The sequence below is a fragment of the Ictalurus furcatus genome, chromosome 2, assembly GCF_023375685.1.
Source record: "Ictalurus furcatus strain D&B chromosome 2, Billie_1.0, whole genome shotgun sequence".
NCBI lineage: Eukaryota > Metazoa > Chordata > Actinopteri > Siluriformes > Ictaluridae > Ictalurus > Ictalurus furcatus.
Window position 1 is genome coordinate 1,476,114 of NC_071256.1, and position 22,375 is coordinate 1,498,488.

The following is a 22,375-nucleotide window of genomic DNA, read 5'->3' on the forward strand; positions in this document are numbered from 1 at the left end:
TTTGAATTACAGAGCAGTCTGTTAAAGCATTTACTCTACACCCTCAGCTGATGAGTTACAGTTAACTGACAAAATGTTTAAATTATTGCTCTGACTGCTGAAATGTTCGAGTTACGGTCCCGACCGCTGAAATGTTCGAGTTACGGTCCCGACCGCTGAAATGTTCGAGTTACGGTCCCGACCGCTGAAATGTTCGAGTTACGGTCCCGACCGCTGAAATGTTCGAGTTACGGTCCCGACCGCTGAAATGTTCGAGTTACGGTCCCGAGTGCTGAAATGTTCGAGTTACGGTCCCGAGTGCTGAAATGTTCGAGTTACGGTCCCGACCGCTGAAATGTTCGAGTTACGGTCCCGACCGCTGAAATGTTCGAGTTACGGTCCCGACCGCTGAAATGTTCGAGTTACGGTCCCGACCGCTGAAATGTTCGAGTTACGGTCCCGACCGCTGAAATGTTCGAGTTACGGTCCCGAGTGCTGAAATGTTCGAGTTACGGTCCCGACCGCTGAAATGTTCGAGTTACGGTCCCGAGTGCTGAAATGTTCGAGTTACGGTCCCGAGTGCTGAAATGTTCGAGTTACGGTCCCGAGTGCTGAAATGTTCGAGTTACGGTCCCGAGTGCTGAAATGTTCGAGTTACGGTCCCGAGTGCTGAAATGTTCGAGTTACGGTCCCGACCGCTGAAATGTTCGAGTTACGGTCCCGAGTGCTGAAATGTTCGAGTTACGGTCCCGACCGCTGAAATGTTCGAGTTACGGTCCCGAGTGCTGAAATGTTCGAGTTACGGTCCCGAGTGCTGAAATGTTCGAGTTACGGTCCCGAGTGCTGAAATGTTCGAGTTACGGTCCCGACCGCTGAAATGTTCGAGTTACGGTCCCGACCGCTGAAATGTTCGAGTTACGGTTCCGACCGCTGAAATGTTCGAGTTACGGTCCCGAGTGCTGAAATGTTCGAGTTACGGTCCCGACCGCTGAAATGTTCGAGTTATGGTTCCGACCGCTGAAATGAAGTGAACACTGCTTTATGACCCAACCATAATCCCAAATTGACTCCTCCTGCCTTCAGCAGCACTCTTTTCCTCCAAACCAGTAATGTTAACCACATCAAGGAGCTCACTCTGCCCATGTTAGTGGCACTAAAGTTAGACGAGTTTAACTTTAACCCCCCCCATGTTTTTCATTTCCTATTTATTCTTCTGAACTGTGTCTCAGTCAGGGTGCTGGAAGAGACTCGAGTATATAACTGACCAGAGTAAATTCTGCCCATTTTCCCATTTTATCCTGCCACATTGTTTGTAATCTCCTCCTCATGCACTTTGAATTACCTTTGTGTATGAAGTGCACGGTATAAATAAACCTGCCCTGCCCTGCCTATAAAGGACTGGCTACTACAAGATGACTTCTTACATCCCCAACTTCCAGAATATCTGACTTACTCTTCAGACCATTCCGGGTTGCTGAAACAAAAGCAGACGTATTTCTCCTCCTTCCCTGACTGTTGAAATGTTGTAGTTACGACAGTCATGTTCCTGACCGTTAACCTGCTGTAAAGTTAAATGAAGCACCACTCAGGTAATTGCCAAGCGCTGGCTCTTAGAGAAAGAAAATGGTGGTTTTAAAGTGCAAACATGTACTTTACTCTCACTGGGGATTGACATCGTTACCTTGTTGTTGTACCTTTTGAGTCCACAATCACACATTTCATCAAGTATAATAAAGAAAGGTGATATATATATATATATATATATATATATATATATATATATATATATATATATATATATATATATATATATTACACACTATAGTTAAAACTGAACAGAGTAGCTTTAACAGTTCAACAAGCAGCAATAAAGAACACAAAAAGTCCAAAGGTTTAAATTGTAAAAATGTCTGGCTGTAATTCAGAGACTATAGTTTTTGGAGTTTTTTTCCGTAACTTCATCGCAGGTCCTCTGTTGCAGCCAATCACATGCATTTATTTCAGTTATTTTGCTGAAAGCAGCTCATCAGACCAGATCACCAAACTAACATGACTTCTTTAACCCTTACACGGACAACGTCCACACTCTGAGATCCACTGCATTCTACACTGAATTACTCCACTCTTTGTCTTGATTTATACAAGAGACGATCTAAATTCTCAGTTTGAATCATTTCTATCAGATAAAACCTATAATGTTTGGACTGTAAAATGTTAGAGCGAACATGTCGGTGGGTTTCGGTCTCTCCGGGATTTCCCCATCGCAGAAACGAACGCAAAATCGAGCAAACTCCGTGGTGTTCGCTTTTTACAAAATGACCACAGGCTCGGGCGTTCAGAAAAATCCCCCTCGGATTCACGTGCGTCGAACACGTGTACAGCGAAAACGTCTCGTTTACCAACAGACATCACTGCGAAAGAGCGAGGAACTATTTCGCACGGTTGAGTAGTTTTCCGCAAAACAACAATAAACGCACGATAAACTCCGGAAGTTGCTGCGCAAATTTTGAAAAAACCCGCAGCAAAATTCACCAAAAAAACTCTCGTTGTGTTTTTTTTACTTCAGCTACTTTCAAATATACGTAAATGTTTTTGAATTTGAGAGGCATGTTTAGTTAATCTGGAAGTATGCAGAGACTTTCTGGGGTAAAAAATGCAGATCTTTTTATTTTTCTCTTTTCAGCATTGTTTAAATATACATATATATATATATATATATATATATATATATAAAGCGTATATTTATTTTCATAGACATACGATCTTTACAAATTTCAATTGAACAATGGTTTGAAGTGTAAAACCGTCGACGACCCGTGACTCAGATTCGGCATATTCTCACTAACCTCAGTGGGTTCTCACGGATTAGTCAGAGAGAGAGAGAGAGAGAGAGGGTTTGATTGTTCAGTGTTTACGGTGCTCATAAAGTTATATAATCTAAGTGCTACCTGTGAAGCAACAACAGGGCGGCTGGTGCAGTTGAAGGACGTCGTCGTGTCCTGAAGCGTGGGTGTAAATTAGTATTTAACGATAACTAGCATACTGAAAATGATTGCGGGAGGCAGCGAGTTTGTTCGGTGTTGAATTTGGGGCGCGGTGGCTTAGGGGTTAGTATGTTTGCCTCGCAGCTCCGGGGTCAGGGGTCGGAGGGTTTAGATTCCAACCTGGACGTGGAGTTTGCATGTTCCCCCTGTGCTTTGGGGGTTTTCTCTGGGTACTCCGGTTTCCTCAATCAGTCCAAAGACATGCGTTGTAGGCTGATTGGCATTTCTAAATTGTTCGTACTGTGATGGGTTGGAACCCCGTCCAGGGTGTCCCCCGCCTTGGGCTCCAGGTTCTATCCCAGAGATACGGAAGCATCGTATCTTCTCAGCGGCATCCATAACCGACTTTATACTTTCGACATGGAGTTCGTTATGACGGCCATCTTTTACAAAACTTGTTCATTTTGATCTGTGTGTTGTATAATTGCGTTGCGGAGGTGTTTAACACACGCTGCGAGCCGTATTCATGTCCACCGCCGACGCAAACCGAAGTCTACAGTAACAACGAGGCGACGGAAGAGCGTTCCACACCGGGTGTTGATTTGTACAGCGAGGGTTTGTTTGTTATTCTTTTCTTCATCTAGACTTTATTTTTCACATCACTATACTCCTTCACGTCTCGAAGGCGTGCTGCCAGCTGTTCTGGACTTTCGGTGCACGCTGCGTAATCGGAAGCGTGTCACGTTGCCAATGATTTTCAAATCAACCTGAGAGAAAGAAAAATCAGTGAATGAATAAACGATCAGAATCAGAATGAGCGCGCGGTGGAATAAGTTTACGAACAGATCGGAGCAGTAAGGCGTGAATCCGCTACGTGAACACGAACCGATTACGCCGTAATTACGTAACAAGCTACTAAAAAGGGCGGAGCTTATTTGAATTGGCGCTAACGGGACAGTAGATTAAAGTGAAATGCTAAATGTGGCGCTAACGGGACAGTAGATTAAAGTGAAATGCTAAATGAGCTGAACTTCGAAACTTTTTCAAGATAACAGAAGTAATGAACCTGTCCAGAGTACATTCTGACGGTGTACAAACACTTCAGCGAGTCGCGTGAACTTTAGACTCGTTCTGTTTGCTGCCGCAAAACGTCGTTACGAGTTGCGTAAACCAACGCCTTACTGCTGATCTCTTAATAAACTTCACTCTGAAGCCGTGACGTGACGTGATTGAGGTGAGAGTTCTGATCCGGGGTGAGAACCTGGGCTCAGGATGTTAAACAGGTTCTGTTTGTCTTGCAGATCTTTTGCAGAGCGCGCGGCGCACCTCACGGACAAGTACGTGACTCTTTGCCAAAGCTCTGTCTTTCTCTAAACACACACACACACACACACACACACACACCCTCCTCCTCGAGTCCACGTTCTTGGAGGCCTTGAGAACGTCCTGATACAGAAAAAAGACAAAGTTTCAGTCTCAGTTTCTCCACATGCGTGTACTAATGTTCTAGATCCAGGTTCAGAATATTTATTAGCAATAAAATTTATTATAGATTTATTTATTACACGTTTATTCTTCCAACCTCTAGAAAAACTAGTCACAGGAGAGAGTAATTCCACAGATTGTGTATTTGAAGAACATTAGAACTCTAGCACTGACCTGTAACACTACTTCATTTACATAGCTCGGAGTTCTCCCATCGTCATGGTCAGATAACTGAACTGCATAGAAATCGGATTTCTGCGGTTATCTGATGATGTCATTTTGTACACGTCGTATATATCTGGTTATCGTGTGCGTGCGTAGTCAGGATATTTAGATGTAGAGTTAAGAAATGTCTAGATCACTAGTCACGTGAGAAATACAAACGTCGAGTATTCACCACGTTCCCCCGGATGCTTGGACCCCGAGTATTGCTTCTTTCTGTGTGATAAGCAATCGTTGCGCTCGTTTTGTGTTAGTGACGGCCGCGTGTGTGTGTGTGTGTGTGTGTGTTGGTAGGTGGTAAACGTGGCCCAGAGCTCGACGACGATGAGCTGCTAAGTCTGAGTAAGAGGCTGGTGGAGGACGCCGTGTCGCGCGCGGTGCAGCAGTACATGGAGGAAACGCAGCAGAACGGCTCCGCCCCTAAAGACGAGGCTCCGCCCAAATGACAGCGCGACCACTGATCTCAGACTCTCATCCGCCTGGGTGGAGCCCCGGCTCACGGCTTCTCCTCCACGCCTCCTTCACGACGGACGGATTTGTGCGGAAGAATGACGGAATCGGTGACTCTGTGTAGACGAACCCGACCTGCCGGAATCTTCTATGCAGTTCTTTTTTTTTTTTTGTCGATAAAATGTTTGTTTTTTTTCTGGGAAAACTGAGACACGATAAAAACTGTTCTGATCCGAGACCACGGCGATACCGAACTGCACCTCTGGACCTCGACAGGAACACGGACGTGTGATTAGGTTCCTGTGTGGGAGTATACGATCATGATGATGATGATGATTTCTCATGCGCTCCAGTGTGAAGCGTATTTCGTTCGCGTGTGTGTTTACTTTTTTTTTCTTTTAAAGCATAACAAGCCTTGTTTATATGTTTGTGCACCCTTTAGGCCGTGTGTGTGACGCGCAGTGGGTCAGGAGGATGCTGGACGCAGACAGAGAGAGTGTTTACAGGAGAGCGAGGGAGTTTAAGACACTGTTAGGACGAGCAGAAGTACGAGCACGAATCGCACGAGAACTGAGTGTGACCGGGACACACACACAACAACCACCAGCAACCTAAACACACACCCACACACACAGTCACATAATCCCTCGTGCACACAGACGAATTTTAAGGATAATGAATATTTTTTTTAAGGAAAGCCGACTCGCTCGAGCTGAACGTCTACATTTCTTTTCTTTTCCTGAACAAAATGAAATGTTTAAAAAAAAAAAAAAAAAAAGAGTTATAAAAGCTTAAGGAATTTGATCCAGAGATTGAGTTTTTGTTCTGCTGGCCTTTAATCACAGAACAGAAGTTTATTTTATTTTATTTTAATATGAAATGCTGCACACGTGTTCACCTGATCCTTAATTACTGACCGTCTTTACGCTCGACCGCGGTTCCTGTTGTTCTCCAAACGTTATGGATTAACCGAGACGTCTCCGCCCCTCCGCTTCCTTCCTTCACTCGCGCCTTCCTTTGTTCACTGAATCACTTTCATTTTTAACCGACTCCACTGCTGAGTCGACTGTCTCTTAAAGACGTGTTAATAAAGATTTTTTTTGGTCTTTTCTAATGTGTCTTGGTGTGTTCTGTTCTGTTCTGTTCTGTGTTCTGTCCGGATCCGAACGCCTCCTACACGGAGCTCCGCCGCTGGAGAATGATGGACACTGTGTCTCCTGGACCGTAAGACGAGCCGTTTCCTAAACCCAGTAGAACGCACTCGGATTTCGAGGTAGTTTGTTCGTGGCGGTCCTGCTACGTGTGCAGTTACGGTAGTTCTCTTACTTATTAGTGTGTGTTTGTTTACTAAAATTACTATACTAATCACTACTATTTTACACACACACACACACACTCTGCTGTTATGCAGGGAGATGGATTTCAATGAAGGTTCCTTGTTCTTCTGCGGAGGAACTCTCTCATTTTCTCCAATCCGCCGTTTTCGATCATTCGGACCTTCCTCCATCGCACGTTTAAACGTAATCCCTAAGTGAAACGCGATGTGATGGAGCAGCAACGTGATGATTAATCCAGGTTTACTGTGAAATTAAATCCAGGATTCATTTCAGTGACGGTTTAAATGTTTAATGTGACAGAGTTATTAGATAAACCTTGATTTAATCCAGATTTAAGCTTAATCCGCATTCGTACAAGCCACACTTCACGTCCCTTAATGTCCAACATGTCACGCGTTAACGTTTGACGTCGTTTTTAAAGCTTTAATGCTCGCGTTCCCTCCCCCAGGACACGGTTAGAGCGTAAAACAGTTTCAGCAGCCCACAGGAAGGAGAACAGAGACGACCTTAACCTTGAGCATGTGACACGAGAGCTAAAGCAGAAGCGGTCGTGCTCACACACGGCTCTGAGGTAGTAAATCTCGTGTCTTATCTGCTGTGCTAGAGGAACGTGGGATAGAGACGGAGTATCGCTGGAACATGGGCGAGTCATCCCGGCACGTAGAAAACGCGTCAGAGGTCAGGGTTCACTCTGAGGATTAGGGCAGAGCCGAGATCTGCGGTTCAGGGTCGGAGGATTGAAACACGCGACTGTTTTACGGCCACGCTGTCTCAGACTGACCTCGCGTGGTTAACGGGACCGGATTTTACTGGAACGTTTCCTGAAAAACGTCGGGAAACATTACGGACAGAACCCTAAACAAGGTTTCTTTATCGGAGAAGGTTCCAGGCAAGGTAGAACCCCAACGTTTAGATAAAACATTGTGGCGTTAATACTCGTTAATTAATTATTGCTTGTCGATTTTCCTCCTCACCTTTTCCCTTTCGTCAGCGATGTTCTCTCTCGAGTTCTCTCTCCTGATTGGTCAGGTGTTGATTAGTTTTCTATAACGGCAGCTCTGAGAGTAGCACAGGTTTATATTAACGCTCTCGTTATGGTTTCTATAGCGACAGCTCGTTCACGGGGACTCGCTGCATCGACGGATCGAAGAAACTTGAACGAGTGTCGTCGATCTCTGAGGAGACGTTCATGTGATGTTGACGGAAGGAGTCTCCAGCGTCAGCGCTTTGTCTGACAGTCGAACTCGTTTCTCGAGCGTTCTGTAAGATTACGTGTAAGTGTGAGCGGATGAAAGGTACGACCTGTCGTTTGGGAAAATGGTAACGTCGCTGTGGTGTAAGAGGAATAAAAACGCGTCAGGACGTGACGTTAGAGGAACTCCGCTTCGATGTAGGTAGTGAACTGAACTGCACTCGGCAACGCGAGAGAGAAGCGTGTATTCGGTGGATCTCAGATCTCTAATGACGAGACACACACACACACACACACACACACACACACACAGAGAGCACTGTTTCTATAAATGTCCTGAGGCAAATCCAATAACCGGATTCTCACAGCGTGAGACAGCAGCGAGCGACAGCCGTATGCCTTCGTTACCCCCTAATTACACCGAGACAGAAACACTCGCAGCGTCAGAGCTGTAGCCGCACCGCTACAGTTTACACACGTACATCACACCAATACAGCACTCTGAAACTGACAACACGGAGAGACAGACACAGACAGAATGACAGAGAGAAACAGAAAGAGAGAGAGACTGAGAGACAGAGAGAAACACACAGAGAGAGAGAGAGAAACAGAGAGAGAAAGAGAGAGAAACAGAGACAGAGAGAAAAACAGAAAAAGACAGAGAGAGAGACAAACAGAGAAAGAGAGAGAGACAAACAGAGAAAGAGAGAAACAAACAGAGAAAGAGAGAGAAACAAAGACAGAGAGAGAAACAGACAGAGAAACAGAGAGAAAGAAAGAGAGAAACAGAGACAGAGAGAAAGACAAACAGAGAGAGAGAAACAGACAGAGAAAGAGAGAGAAACAGAGAGAGAAAGACAGAGAGAAACAGAGAGAGCGCTTCTGTTTATCTTTCCTACATTCCTCACAGAGATAATCATCCAGCTGCTGATCCTTTTGTCGATGGCAGATGATTGAAGTAAGATTCCAGTCTGAACTACAGAAAGAGAAAAAAAACCGGGGGGGGGGGGACGGACGGACAGACAGACAGACAGACAGACAGACAGACAGACAGACAGACAGACAGACAGACAGACAGACAGACAGACACACACACACACACACACACACACACACACACACACACACACACACACACACACAGCTAAAGGGGAACTGTGTCTCCAGCTGGAGTGTGAAAGCTTTTCTGAGGTTCAGTTTGCAGGAGAAACTCCTCCAGACCAGACGAGGAAACGAACCCGTCTGAGATCAGGACGATGTTTCACTCGGAGAAATAAACTATAAACTCAAATCATTCAATCTTTGTTTTTGGTTTTTCTATGCCGTTACCCATGTTGGAAATTTGTATGAATATGCATGAATATGAAAATGAAGTCTGATTCATCTCATCTCACTCCGCCACATAGAAAAAGATTCTCAAAAAAAACACCTTTACGGACTTCGTACGAAGCGACACGTTTAGCGGAAACCCGACAGCGCCGGTCATCACTGAAGCACGGTGGCGGTAGTACTGTGTTCTACGAAGAATTCATCAACACTGAATAATAAGCAGTTCCTCCATTATTATTATTAATATTCTTATCAACCAAATTACCCTAGCCACGCCCACTTTTTTCCTAAAGGCTCTTAAGATCGAGGTTCATGAATTCCCAAGTCAAAGTTCAGCTAGATAAAATCACCCTGTGTCCTTTGCCCTCCGACTAAACCGTAAATATTGGCACCCTCACACTCGGTGCTAGATTAGATCTGTTCGCTAAAGACGGCTAACTTGCCTTTCACCAAGACGTGTTACAGAAACTCTGAAGAACATCGCTCAACATAAATCTAACTCGTTCAAGTCCAATCTCTGTAGATTTCTGTGCTTTGCGTGTATCTGACCTTTAAAAAGTTGGCATCGTTGTCTGAATTAATGCTGTTTATACTCCGCCTCGACAAACGGCTCCGTCTCCGACAGCCGCTTCTCAGAGCGTTCGGTCAGGGCCCATTAGCTGTGTGTGTGTGTAATGGAGCGGTGGTGTTTCCATCACAGTGTCACGTCTGATTTCTGTGTGTCTGATGTCTGTCTCGCGCACACACACACACAGTCTCATCGCTCATCTTTTCCCTTTAAGGCAGACAGCCAAGTGATTTGCTTTCTGCCCTGCTGTGTGAGCAGTCTGCTAACAATGAGGTTCTCTCTCACACACACACAAACACACACACACACACACACACACACACACACACACACACACTCTCTCTCTCACACACACACACACACCTCATCAGTAGCGCTACAGGCAGCAAAATGAAAATTTTCAGTAGTTCTAATTATGTTTTACCCAGCTCATTTTTATTGCACTTCTCATTCGCCATCCCATAATAACTCCTCCTGGGTTTTTATTTATTTATTTTACGCATGGCGATAAATAAAAACCTGTCGTTTTTAAATTTCAATTAATATCCTAATTGTCCTAAAGCGTTATCGTCACTCAAAGCAGGGAAATACCCAACAGACACATCAGCTCATGCTGTTGACAAAACATCTCTAATGGTTTCCATCATGTGATGTAAACGAGCTTAATGGTGGCCATTAGGGATTTTCTGGTTACTATAAAATGCCGCCCAATCTCAGAACAGATCCCAGGACAGCCTTCACGGGTAGATGACGATGATCAGACGACAGTCTAGGATTAGACATGCCATCAGCTGCCATTAAACTGCCATTACAGACCATCAGAAGAACGTTAAACCCATTAGGAACCAGAACAACACTCTAATGGTTTAATGACGGTTTAATGATCGACCCGAGAGAGAACAGCATCCACGGTAATGTGCACGTGGTTAACGCCGCTGCGTACGTGAGGGGACACGTGGTGTCACTCAGCCAGCATGCTCGGTGCTAGAGGAAATCTGTTCGCTAAACGTCTGTTCTCTTGTACAACAAGAGAACGTTTTCTAGAGATGTGAGAGTGAGATGATGTTTGTGTGTGTGTGTGTGTGAGAGAGTGTTCCCACTCATTTCTCTCAAATTGGTCCAGCACTACCTGGGCCCATCTCCATGACAACCTCCAACCAGGCAATTACAGCAGAGGGCCTTTTGTGAATGGAATTTATTCATGAGCAAAGTGAGTGCGAGGAATGAGTGCAATGGAGAGTAGAGAGATGGAGGGATGGAGAGTGGAGTGATGGGGTGGAGTGATGGGGGATGGAGAGTGGAGTGTTGGAGAGATGGAGGGTAGAGTGATGGAGGGTGGAGTGATGGAGGGTGGAGAGTGGCGTGATGGAGAGATGGAGAGTAGAGAGATGGAGAGATTGCGTGATGGAGAGAGGAGTGATGGAGAGTGGAGAGATGGAGTAATGGGGGATGGAGAGTGGAGAGATGGAGGATGGAGAGTGGAGAGATGGAGTGATGGAGAGAGTGATGGAGGATGGAGAGAGGAGTGATGGAGGATGGAGAGATGGAGTGATGGAGAGTGGAGAGATGGAGTGATGGAGAGTGATGGAGGATGGAGAGATGGAGAGTGGAGAGATGGAGTGATGGAGAGTGGAGTGATGGAGAGTGGAGTGATTGAGAGTGGAGAGTGGAGAGATGGAGTGATGGAGAGAGAGTGATGGAGGATGGAGAGAGGAGTGATGGAGGATGGAGAGATGGAGAGTGGAGAGATGGAGTGATGGAGAGTGGAGTGATGGAGAGTGGAGTGATGGAGAGTGGAGTGATGGAGAGTGGAGAGAGGAGTGATGGAGGATGGAGAGATGGAGAGTGGAGAGATGGAGTGATGGAGAGTGGAGTGATGGAGAGTGGAGTGATGGAGAGTGGAGTGATGGAGAGTGGAGTGATGGAGGATGGAGAGAGGAGTGATGGAGGATGGAGAGATGGAGAGTGGAGAGATGGAGTGATGGAGAGTGGAGTGATGGAGAGTGGAGTGATGGAGAGTGGAGAGATGGAGTGATGGAGAGTGGAGAGTGGAGTGATGGAGAGTGGAGTGATGGAGAGTGGAGTGATGGAGAGTGGAGTGATGGAGAGTGGAGTGATGGAGGATGGAGAGAGGAGTGATGGAGGATGGAGAGATGGAGAGTGGAGAGATGGAGTGATGGAGAGTGGAGTGATGGAGAGTGGAGAGATGGAGGATGGAGAGTGGAGAGATGGAGAGTGGAGAGGTGGAGAGAGGAGAGATGGAGTGGTAGAGTGATCATCACCACCACCTTCATCATTATCTTCATCATCACCATCATAATTACGTTCACTACCACCATCATAATCACATAAACTTCGGCCAGCAGGATGGAAACAGAGCTGCGGATACAGGCCTAAGAGGAGCTTCCTGTGTGTGTGTGTGTGTGTGTGTGTGTGTGTGTGTGTGTGTGTGTGTGTGTGTGTGTAGCCTAAACAGAAGCCCCTAATGCAATCCCCTGCAGACTGAGAGGAGTCTAAGCTCTTTATCTGATTCTGATTAGAGACGGTACATGCCCAGAGCAAACACAAGCCAGAAACAAGAAGGAAATGTGTGCGCGCACACACACACACACACACACACACACACACACACACACACATCTGGATTCTGATCGGAAGTCAGAAGGTGCTGATAAATTTTCTATTAAAATCACAGGTTTATATTAATGCTCTCGTTCTAATACGTTATCGTTGCTATAGTAACAGCTCATTCACAGGGACTGATACGGTGGACACTCCACATAAACGTATTTATATCTATCATCATTTATTTAACATGTATGGAAGGAGTCTCCAGTGTCAGAGGTAAAACTGTAACATCAAACACCTTCAGGACAGAGGAGCTGGAGTGTGACGAGCAGCGTGTAAAAGAGAGAGAGAGAGAGAGGGAGAGAGAGAGAGAGAGAGAGGTAGAGGGAGAGAGAGAGAGAGGAGGCTGGGGAAGGAACGATTGTTAATAGCCGTCCCACAACGTTAAACGTAACTATAAAAGGATAAAAAGTCACCGTGTGGCTCGATAATAAAGAAACACTGTACATGTTGGCGAGCTGTTTACAGGAAGTACAGTCACCGCCATCACATCACACCACCCTGTCACTGATGAGTTTCCTTTAACCGCACACCCCAAAGTGCGTGGTTCCTTACTTCTCACCATCACTTCAAAATACATCAATACAGTCCAACACCACTGCAGCGATGCTCAAGCTCTCTCTCTCTCTCTCTCACACACACACACACACACACACACACACACACACACACACTGATTACTCAATTGTGCGTTCAAGAGTCCTTGATGTCTGATTATCATGCGTTGCCAATCATCAGAACACGGAGGAACAATTAACACGCCTGATGGAGAAAAGAAACGAAGAGGAACCATCACTTCATCAGAACTCTCACAGGGCGCTGGAGTTCTCCCGGAGCGTCAAGTGGCGGCTAAACCGCTAATCCTGGGACCTCTGTGGATTTTTCCTCTCGTTTTCGTTTCCTCTCGTTTTCGTTTTTGCACCTTACAGCAGCTACACAGATAATATCGATACAGACACTCTCCCCACACACACACGCACACGCACGCACACACATTATTATAATGACAGACGTTTTATCCTGTCACCTCGGGTTTGCAGAAGAGGCCTTGCAGAGTAATACACTCAGTTTCAAGTGTGTGTGTGTTTAACATGGACCCACTGCAAGGCAGGAGATACCTCACACACGCTCTGTCTCTTTGATGCTCCCTGTTGCCATGGAGACACAGTCTGAATGGGAAAAAAAATGGAGCAGAGAAAAGAAAGTGGTGCTTTTTTTTCATTCAGACTGAAATGATGGAGGTGGGGAGAGAGAGAGAGGGGGGAGAGAGAGAAAGAGGAGAGAGAGAGAGGGGGGGGGGGGAGAAAGAGGAGAGAGAGAGAGAGTTTTTCATTTATCTTTTAAAGCTTTTTTCCCCACTCATGGCTGACTTCCAAGAAAGAAAAAGAAAGATAGAAATAAATCAAAGGGGAGGCAAACCGAAAATGAAAAATGTTGACGTTGATTGCAAATCAAAACAGAACTAAGAACAATGTCCAAAAACAAACAAACAAAAAAAAAGCCTCAACCACAACCAGAAGGAAAAAAATACTTTCAAAATTCTATTCATAACGTAATCAGAGAGAAAGTGCAACACTATGAACTCACACTGCGGGTCAAAACACTGAACAGAAGCAAACCCTCAGCTGAAACCGACACGAGGAACCCACGAGGAACCCAGCGGCTGCGAGCGGAACCGTTCCAGAAGAACGTACGGTTAAAGGAACCCCCTGACAGCTGAGACTAAAACACACCAACATATCAAATCTTAAAGTGCAGAACTCCTCCAGAACCTTGTGACGGGTAAGGAACAGCGCTAAACCACTCTAAACCCCAATAAAGAGTCAGCTGTAGCTCAGCACCACCAACCTGCCACCGCCGGGCCCGGGCCCGTAACCCTCAACCGCTCGGTCGTATAAACGTATAAACGTATAAACGTAACTCGCTCTGTAGAACATCGTTACGGCTCGGGTTTAATCCGTCCCTGATCCTGCAGCGTCTCGGTGAGTAATCCGCGACTCGGATTAACATCTCCTTCCCATCACTGTAACGAGTCACGCTGTACGTGTGGAGCGGACAGACGCCGAGAGTGTGTGTGAGAGAGACATCTTAACCCATCTCATCCAGTTAATGTAGGACCTTACCCTGACCGTCCCGTCCTCACTGCTCCTGCAGATGAAGATCAACATTTAATACTGAATCACGTACTGACGCTGGAGACTCCTTCCATAAACGCCTCCTTCAGTTACGAAAACTTCAGCTTATAAATGAGTTTAAAAAACAACAACAACTGTTTATTATTAACGAGGACACCGCTGTGAATGAAGTGTTGCTATAGAAACCATAACGTAGCAAAACGAGCGCGTTAACATAAACCCGTATACAGCTACGTAACCACGTCGATCTCGTCTCGGCCGACTGACGTCTAGCGTGATGAACTTCGGCAAAACCGTTTACTTTTACTGTTTCTTTAAAATAAACAAACAAACAGCGCCGTGATTCTGTTCTTCGGATAGCGACGTCGAAACGCAGCACTCGGGGAAACTTTCTGATCAAAGCCCAGATTACGCACTGCTATCTGAAGAAGGAGGAAGGAAATCTTGTTCTTACCGCTTAGGTTTCGTAAATAAATAAACAAACAACCAAGAAAACAAAAAACAAATACATTTTCAATTTGAGGACCAGGAAAATGTCCCCACAAAACACTGTCAGACGTTCCTGTCCTTGTGGGGACACAAAAACACACACACACATTTATGCAGACTGAAAAATCTCTTCTCTAAGCCGTCGGTCTGGCGGTCAGTCGAGTAACCATGGTAACATTTTGAGGTATCTGAGGTTGGGGCTAGCCGATGTGTTCCATGAAAGAAGAGTTATTTTCTGATAAGGAATGCTAATCTCCCCCCCACAACACACACACACACACACACACACACACACACACACACACAGAGCTAGTGGGAGGATAATAATACCTGTACACAGGTGAATGATGGAGATTTCATTGTGTAGGGGAATAATTCCACTGGAAGGTTTTTGCATTAATTCCCGTCAGTCAACCAAACCCTCATTTTAAAAATCACACACACACACACACACACACACACACACACACACACACACACACACTGTATTTTCTATAACTGCAGGTGCAGCCATCGTGCCCATGGTATTTACTCTGGAAATTAGTCGCACATTTTCTGGCTGAAATAACGGGAAATAAAATTCAGACGCCCACGACGCGTGTGCTTTTCTCCGTAACTAACGAGACAAAGCGTCTTATATCTGTGCATACGTCAGGGTCAACCTCATCCAAAACCTACAGATTTCTGGCAACGCCTTAGCCTTAAAAGCTGATTGGGTCGTTTGACTAAAGGGGGCGGGACGAACGTAATGCAGCCGCGTTACATCATCTTGAGCGTTACACATTGCTCTGTTCGCATTTGAAGCGTTGTCGAGCTGCTGCTGCTATTCGAACCCGTTTAAAGGTTTTACGCGTGACGGATTTTTACGGAGCGACGCTAAAAGGACAAAGCGTAAACTAGACTTTAAACGAAGGGGCGCTGCGTAAAGCCGCTGCTGTTTCGACTCCAACGTCTCGGCTGGAAGCTCGGATTTTTTTTTTATCCTTCCCTTCGTGCATGATTTTCTCTTTCAGTGAAAGTGCCACCTGTTCATCTGCAGGACGAAAGAAAGAACGAATCGTACTGAACGTTCCTCAGCCGCTTCCTGGGAGAGCCGCCATGCTTACAGCCCGGAAAGAGCCACCAGAACTGGTGCGTGCGGAGTGGAGTGGTGATCGGAGGTGCACTCGGTCTTTAGAGAGAGATGGAGGGGGTTTGATTGACAGAACGTCTGCACTTGGGCTCTGAGCGAGTCTTCATGCAGAACCAGTGAAATATAATCAGCCAACAAGCCGTGAACATCAACTGCCCGTGTGGGGTCTATTAACACAACGCCAGCATCTCCACCATCTCAGTGCTCCACACACCCCCACCTGCATCCGCAGATGCAGCTGGAGTGGGCGTGGCCTAAACCCAAAAAGGTTCTCTAGCTCTCCTTCACTTCCTTCCTTCTTTTCTCATCATTCTTTCAAATATAAAGTGCATGTGGCGTAAACAAACGAAAGCTTCTCTTTCTTTCTTTCCTTCATTCCTTCCCTCTGTTTCCGGCCTTTTCCTCTTTCTTTCTTTCTTTCCATTTCCGGTCATTTTCTCTTTCTAGAACAGGAAAGAGGCCACAAACGGTCAGGGATGACTCAGTAGTGAACTCTGGTCATTATCATGTGTTCTCGGAGATGAAACCTGTCAGGTTGGCGGTGATACTCGGGTTTCCTGACGGAACACAGTCGGAGCACGGAGACTACGTGGCTGGGAGTTAATCATCCCTCCTTCCGGCTCTCGGGTCAGAGAGAAATGTCAGCGTCGCTTCTATTGACGGTGAGAATTACACAGTACGAGAGCAGGCCATCAGAGGATTTGCAGCAAGCTGTGCTCGCACAGCGGTCCGCTCCGGACACCGCGAATTTTCTCAGCACACGTTCAGCAGCCGAGCCTCTGGTCCGGTCCGGTCCGGTCCGGTGCGGTGCGGTCCGCTCACGACGATGACATTATCAAGAGCCGGTATCGGAGACAGGGGTTTTAACCTGAACTGTTTTAGAGCTACAGGAATACAGTGGGCTTCTCTTCAGTGTTACAGGAATGTCTTAAGGATGTATGAGAGGTGATGTATAGGTATGCACAGAAATGGTTCCTAAAAGGTTCCTCGCTCCTTGTATGTTGTGGAGGGAGGGGGAGACGGGAGGGGGGGACGCCCACTACTTTAAGCAGCCATATTGTTAAGATATGAACCTGGTGCTGAGGAACTGTGTTTTTGCATGAAAATACCAACAAGGATGGTTGAATCTGGGATAAGTGTCCCAGGAGAGTTGGGACGGTTTCATCTGTGGAATGGACTGGAGGGAGTTCGGTTCAGATTCTTGGACTCACCAATGGATGGCAAAAAAAAAAAAAAAAAAGAAGAAAAAAACGGAAAACTCTTGTTATTCGTTACAAGTACAAGCTTTTTCTTAGCAACTCTGCAGGATGCGCTACAAGCGTGACGGCGCCTTTGGCTTTTCTGACAACTTGTATTCTAGGTCACATTGGAATAAAATCCGTCATGCGGATCGAATTGGAAACCAGCATTGATCCAGCGGTTCGGGCCAACATCGACCCTGACGCGGACGCTCTGAAACCAGCTTACTCCACAGCACTCAGTTCGTCCTGCAAAACACGCTTTTCAAATTTATTTTGAAATCAAAGACAAGAAAATACTCTACGGTCATCCTGTGTACAAATCTCAAATACTTTTTTCTTTTTTAAAAAAATGACCAAACACACACACACACAAAAAAAATTCAGCATCATGTTTAGAAATGTCCGTCGATGGCGAACACGTTATTTACGCTTTAGTCCATGCACAGGTTTATTTCACGTTATATTCTTAGATCCTGACGAATAATGAAGCAAATCACATGTAAGCATTAGCATTATGCTATATAACGTGTCCTAACTTACTTCGTTGTTATTAGCGACCGTCCTGGGGGAAGTACGCGAGTTTAACGTCGCTTCGCAGCCAGGATAATCGGATAATCCCACCACACAAAACAATCTGGCAACGTTTCCAAGAGTCTTTCATCCAGGATTTCCCATCAAGCTTTAGTTGAAGAACGTGTTCAGTTTGCTTGGGAAGTGGAAACTCGTATTCCGCTGGCAGCTTGGGTTCGATCTGGCGTCTGTGGCACTAATTCCACTCCCTTGGCTTTTAAATAGAGCTAAGAATGCTCGTGAAGTGGATCCCAATTTTTCAGCCAGATCACAGCTTCCTCCTTCTTTTCTTCAGGTCTTTTTTATACACGCATGAATCTACGAGATCTTTCGCCGAGTGCTGGAAATGATCGAGTCATTGCTGACCAGGACATGGTCAGGTGACCATTTGAGGGGTCACGGGGCAGTAGAAGGTGGAGATGTTGGGGTTATTGGATAGACATGGAGAAATGGTAGGAAGTCAAACAGGAACTAATTGCAAGATTACTGGGGAAGAGAAGAATGAAGACAAAGGGGAAATAAACCATAAAGAAAACGCGCCTGCCGACCTCGAAGAGCTGGTTAGCGAGCGACAAGTCAAAGGTCGCTTGTATTTTGTCTAATATGGGCGTGTATTGACCGCTACTTGGGTCAATACTTGGGGGTGTGGCCTTTTAAACAACCAAAATTTTTCTTCATAATGATCCAACGTGAAATGCTATCAGGTCTGGGAGGAAAAGAAAAAAAGGAATAAAGAGAAGGACGACTGAAGGTCAGTGGTAAAATTACAGATGGATGACGGGGATATTGGGGGATGGTTTGGGGATTGTGGAACAGATTAAATGGATGGTAGAGGATCACTGGGGAACTGAGAGAGGGATACTAGAAGGTCCGGTTCCAGTTTGAGGGGCAGGGGAGGACACCGTGGTGGGCTGGGAAGCAGACGTCGCCGTGGCGACGGCCGCGGCAGGCTCCATCTTGCTGGTGTGTGTGATGAAACGGAGGCGAAGCTTCATGGCTGGCCTCAACGTGCAGATGATCTTCTCAACCTGAGAAAAGGGTGGGAGTTTGGGAAAAAAACCCTTAGATCTATGAAGTCCTGACAAGCGGGGTTGAGGAAAAGTAAATTTGATGATGTTCAGAAGCAATGGTCAAAATGGAGAGATGGATGATGGGATCACTGGGGACCAAATTAAGGAACGGGAGGTGGAAATTTGGGAAAAAAGGATAGGAAGGATGGTAGAAGGTAGAGGGATGGTAGGAGGTCATTGGGGAACAGATAGAGGGACGGTAAAGGTCATCGGGGAACAGGTAGAGGGACGATAAAGGTCATCGGGGAACAGGTAGAGGGACGATAAAGGTCATCGGGGAACAGGTAGAGGGACGATAAAGGTCATCGGGGAACAGGTAGAGGGACGATAAAGGTCATCGGGGAACAGGTAGAGGGACGATAAAGGTCATCGGGGAACAGGTAGAGGGACGATAAAGGTCATCGGGGAACAGATAGAGGGACGATAAAGGTCATCGGGGAACAGATAGAGGGACGATAAAGGTCATCGGGGAACAGGTAGAGGGACGATAAAGGTCATCGGGGAACAGGTAGAGGGACGATAAAGGTCATCGGGGAACAGGTAGAGGGACGATAAAGGTCATCGGGGAACAGGTAGAGGGACGATGAAGGTCATCGGGGAACAGATAGAGGGACGGTGAAGGTCATCGGGGAACAGATAGAGGGACGGTGAAGGTCATCGGGGAACAGATAGAGGGACGATAAAGGTCATCGGGGAACAGATAGAGGGACGATAAAGGTCATCGGGGAACAGATAGAGGGACGATAAAGGTCATCGGGGAACAGATAGAGGGACGATGAAGGTCATCGGGGAACAGATAGAGGGACGGTGAAGGTCATCGGGGAACAGATAGAGGGACGATAAAGGTCATCGGGGAACAGATAGAGGGACGATAAAGGTCATCGGGGAACAGATAGAGGGACGATAAAGGTCATCGGGGAACAGATAGAGGGACGATAAAGGTCATCGGGGAACAGATAGAGGGACGATAAAGGTCATCGGGGAACAGATAGAGGGACGATAAAGGTCATTGGGGAACAGATAGAGGGACGGTAAAGGTCATTGGGGAACAGATAGAGGGACGATAAAGGTCATTGGGGAACAGATAGAGGGACGATAAAGGTCATTGGGGAACAGATAGAGGGACGATAAAGGTGATTGGGGAACAGATAGAGGGATGATAAAGATCACTGGGGAACAGATAGAGGGATGGTAAAGGTCATTGGGGAACAGATGGGGGATGATAGAGGGATGGTAAAGGTCATTGGGGAACAGATGGGGGATGATAGAGGGATGGTAAAGGTCATTGTGGAACAGATGGGGGATGATAGAGGGATGGTAAAGGTCATTGGGGAACAGATAGAGGGATGATAAAGATCACTGGGGAACAGATAGAGGGACGATAAAGGTCATTGGGGAACAGATAGAGGGATGGTACTGACACTGGACATCTGTGTGTGTACCTGGTCTTTGACGCTGTCTCCTGTGAACATGTACTTGATGTGGTACAGGAAGTCACAGATGGGGTCCATGTACGCCAGGTGGTTGCTGTGGTGATCCACAGCCTGCAGCATCTCATAGAACGCTACCCCAATCTGAGGATGCATACAGGCATGTGTGAGGTTATGTAACAGACACTGATCGGAGTGTACATGCGTGAGCTTGGGTGTGTAGCTGGAGCAGGTGTGTATGTGTAATAATGCGTTACAGCTGATGTCAGATGTCTGAGGAACTGGAGCGGAAGCTGTATATATAAATAGAACTGTGTGCTCAAGATGGGTTGTGAGGAAAACCTCCAAATGCATGTGTGTATGCAGTGAGAAAAAACGTGAAGGGGAAAACAAATTCCTGTTTAATAGTAACGGCAGATGCCGGATGAGAGTAAACAAGCGAGACGCTTGAAAGGTGTATGAGTAGAGTAAGACCGAGCTTATGAACGTAGCTCATATATACACAGTGTGGTGAGCTGATCTTTGCTTACGTAACAGAAAACAAGCCACGGACACGAGCTCGATCAAAGTTGACCGGAAAACCAAGAAAGCGTGTTTACAGAGTGAATGCATTTCAACCTCGAGCATGCAGCGTGTCCTCTCCTGCTGGAAGCGCTGGAGGAAAGGTCCGACCAGGTGATAGATATAGAGCAGCTGATATTCGGTTTTCACCAGAGGCTTCAGGACCTCCGACAGAAACCTGCAACGTCACAAGCGCAGAGTCTCACCATCATACAGTCAACCACAGGTCAGCTGGCAGCTGTGACTTAACTGCTATATTTCTATATTAAATGGTAGTTCTTTGCAGATGCAGAGAGGGGGTTTATGGGTAACTGTTACACACTGAGACGCTCATTTCTTACGATACAGCTTGTAGATCCTAGCCGGCTAACGCAGCAGAAACTGTACAACCACAGGACAGCTGCGCAATATATATGCGCTAATCGATACCGCAACACTGACCTTTGCAATGCTGAGGTCATGCAATATGCAAATGAGCCCACAATATGGAAATGAGGCTGAAATATGCAAATGTGGCATATCGCAGGTGCTCCAGTGTTTCTTAATATATTGCAAGACATATTGGCATATTGAGTGCGCGCGTGTGTGTGTGTGTGTGTGTGAGAGAGAGAGAGCGAGTGAGACAGAGAAAGAACTTTCAACTGAAGGTTAAACAAAAAGCTGGAACTCTTCAAGGACTTCAAATTTGTGTGTGTGTGTGTGCGTGAATTCCAAAAAAATATATGCCTTAACAAAGCCATTGGAGTGTGTCTGCTGTGTCTGATGACCTTTGTCTCTCTCTCTCTCTCTCGCTCGCACACACACATCACTGGTGACAGTGGAGGTCAGCAGACTGGATATTAGAGTCATATTTGGACAGGTCTGGCAGACGAATCATAAAACAAAAGTGAGAATAACACTTCCATAAGAGCAGCGTCTTTCCCCCTCTTTTCCCACACACACACACACACACACACAGTCTAAACAAAGCAAAACATAAGTCAGTATAAAGGTCGGTGGAAATGACACTGAAGAGCTCGACGCATGGAATCTGTTGAAGCAAGGAAAATCCTAAATGTGCTAGAGATCAGTTAAGTGCTTGCTATCATTTCTTATCTCCTTTCCAGAGAGCTCTTTTGGAACTTACTTGGGAATGAGAGAAAGCTGGCCGATGCTGGAGTGGTGCCACACGGCGTGTGCTAACGCTAGCACGTAGCTGCAGTACATCTCCGAATACGACTGGTGGCACGCCGTGAAGTCCAGCAGCTGGAAGGGATAACCAACCCACTCTGCGTCCGAGGTTAGCGCAGGGCTGCCAATCACGCTAACAATGCGGTCGTGTAGTACGATCCAGTACGGCTCCTGCGGCATAGTGAGAGGCACGTTATCAACTAAAACTGACCGTGTTAAACTGTAAAACTGTAAAAGACTGTAAACGAAGCCAGTAAGAGAATCGGCACGACACAGAGACGTCTGATCTGTACACGTGGAAAGTCAAGCAAAAGGCCTTCGTGATAGTAGGGGATGTCTCTCACCGGTTGCCATCCGGGAGACGTTATATGAAGAAAGTTTATCGGTTATCTTTTGTGCCCAA

The 22,375-nt window shown here is 46.2% G+C and overlaps 2 protein-coding genes across 4 annotated transcripts in view; one reads left to right on the forward strand and one right to left on the reverse strand.

Moving 5' to 3' along the window:
• The window catches only part of LOC128618549 (A-kinase anchor protein 7), a 25,493-nt gene extending 19,263 nt beyond the window's left edge, over positions 1-6,230 (forward strand). The window contains exons 9-10 of one of the 3 annotated variants that reach the window (XM_053642202.1): positions 4,265-4,300; positions 4,965-6,230. In XM_053642202.1, coding sequence (XP_053498177.1) covers positions 4,265-4,300; positions 4,965-5,116 — 188 coding nt within the window. In that variant the 3' untranslated portion in view covers positions 5,117-6,230. The remainder of the gene's footprint in view (positions 1-4,264; positions 4,301-4,964) is intronic. The other 2 variants (XM_053642220.1, XM_053642210.1) reach the window with 2 other exon arrangements.
• An 11,185-nt stretch (positions 6,231-17,415) lies between these two features.
• Positions 17,416-22,375, reverse strand: part of med23 (mediator complex subunit 23) — a 28,513-nt gene continuing 23,553 nt past the window's right edge. The window contains exons 26-29 of the mRNA XM_053642087.1: positions 21,929-22,143; positions 20,860-20,980; positions 20,254-20,385; positions 17,416-18,769 (exon numbers count right to left, since the gene is read on the reverse strand). Coding sequence (XP_053498062.1) covers positions 18,578-18,769; positions 20,254-20,385; positions 20,860-20,980; positions 21,929-22,143 — 660 coding nt within the window. The 3' untranslated portion in view covers positions 17,416-18,577. The remainder of the gene's footprint in view (positions 18,770-20,253; positions 20,386-20,859; positions 20,981-21,928; positions 22,144-22,375) is intronic.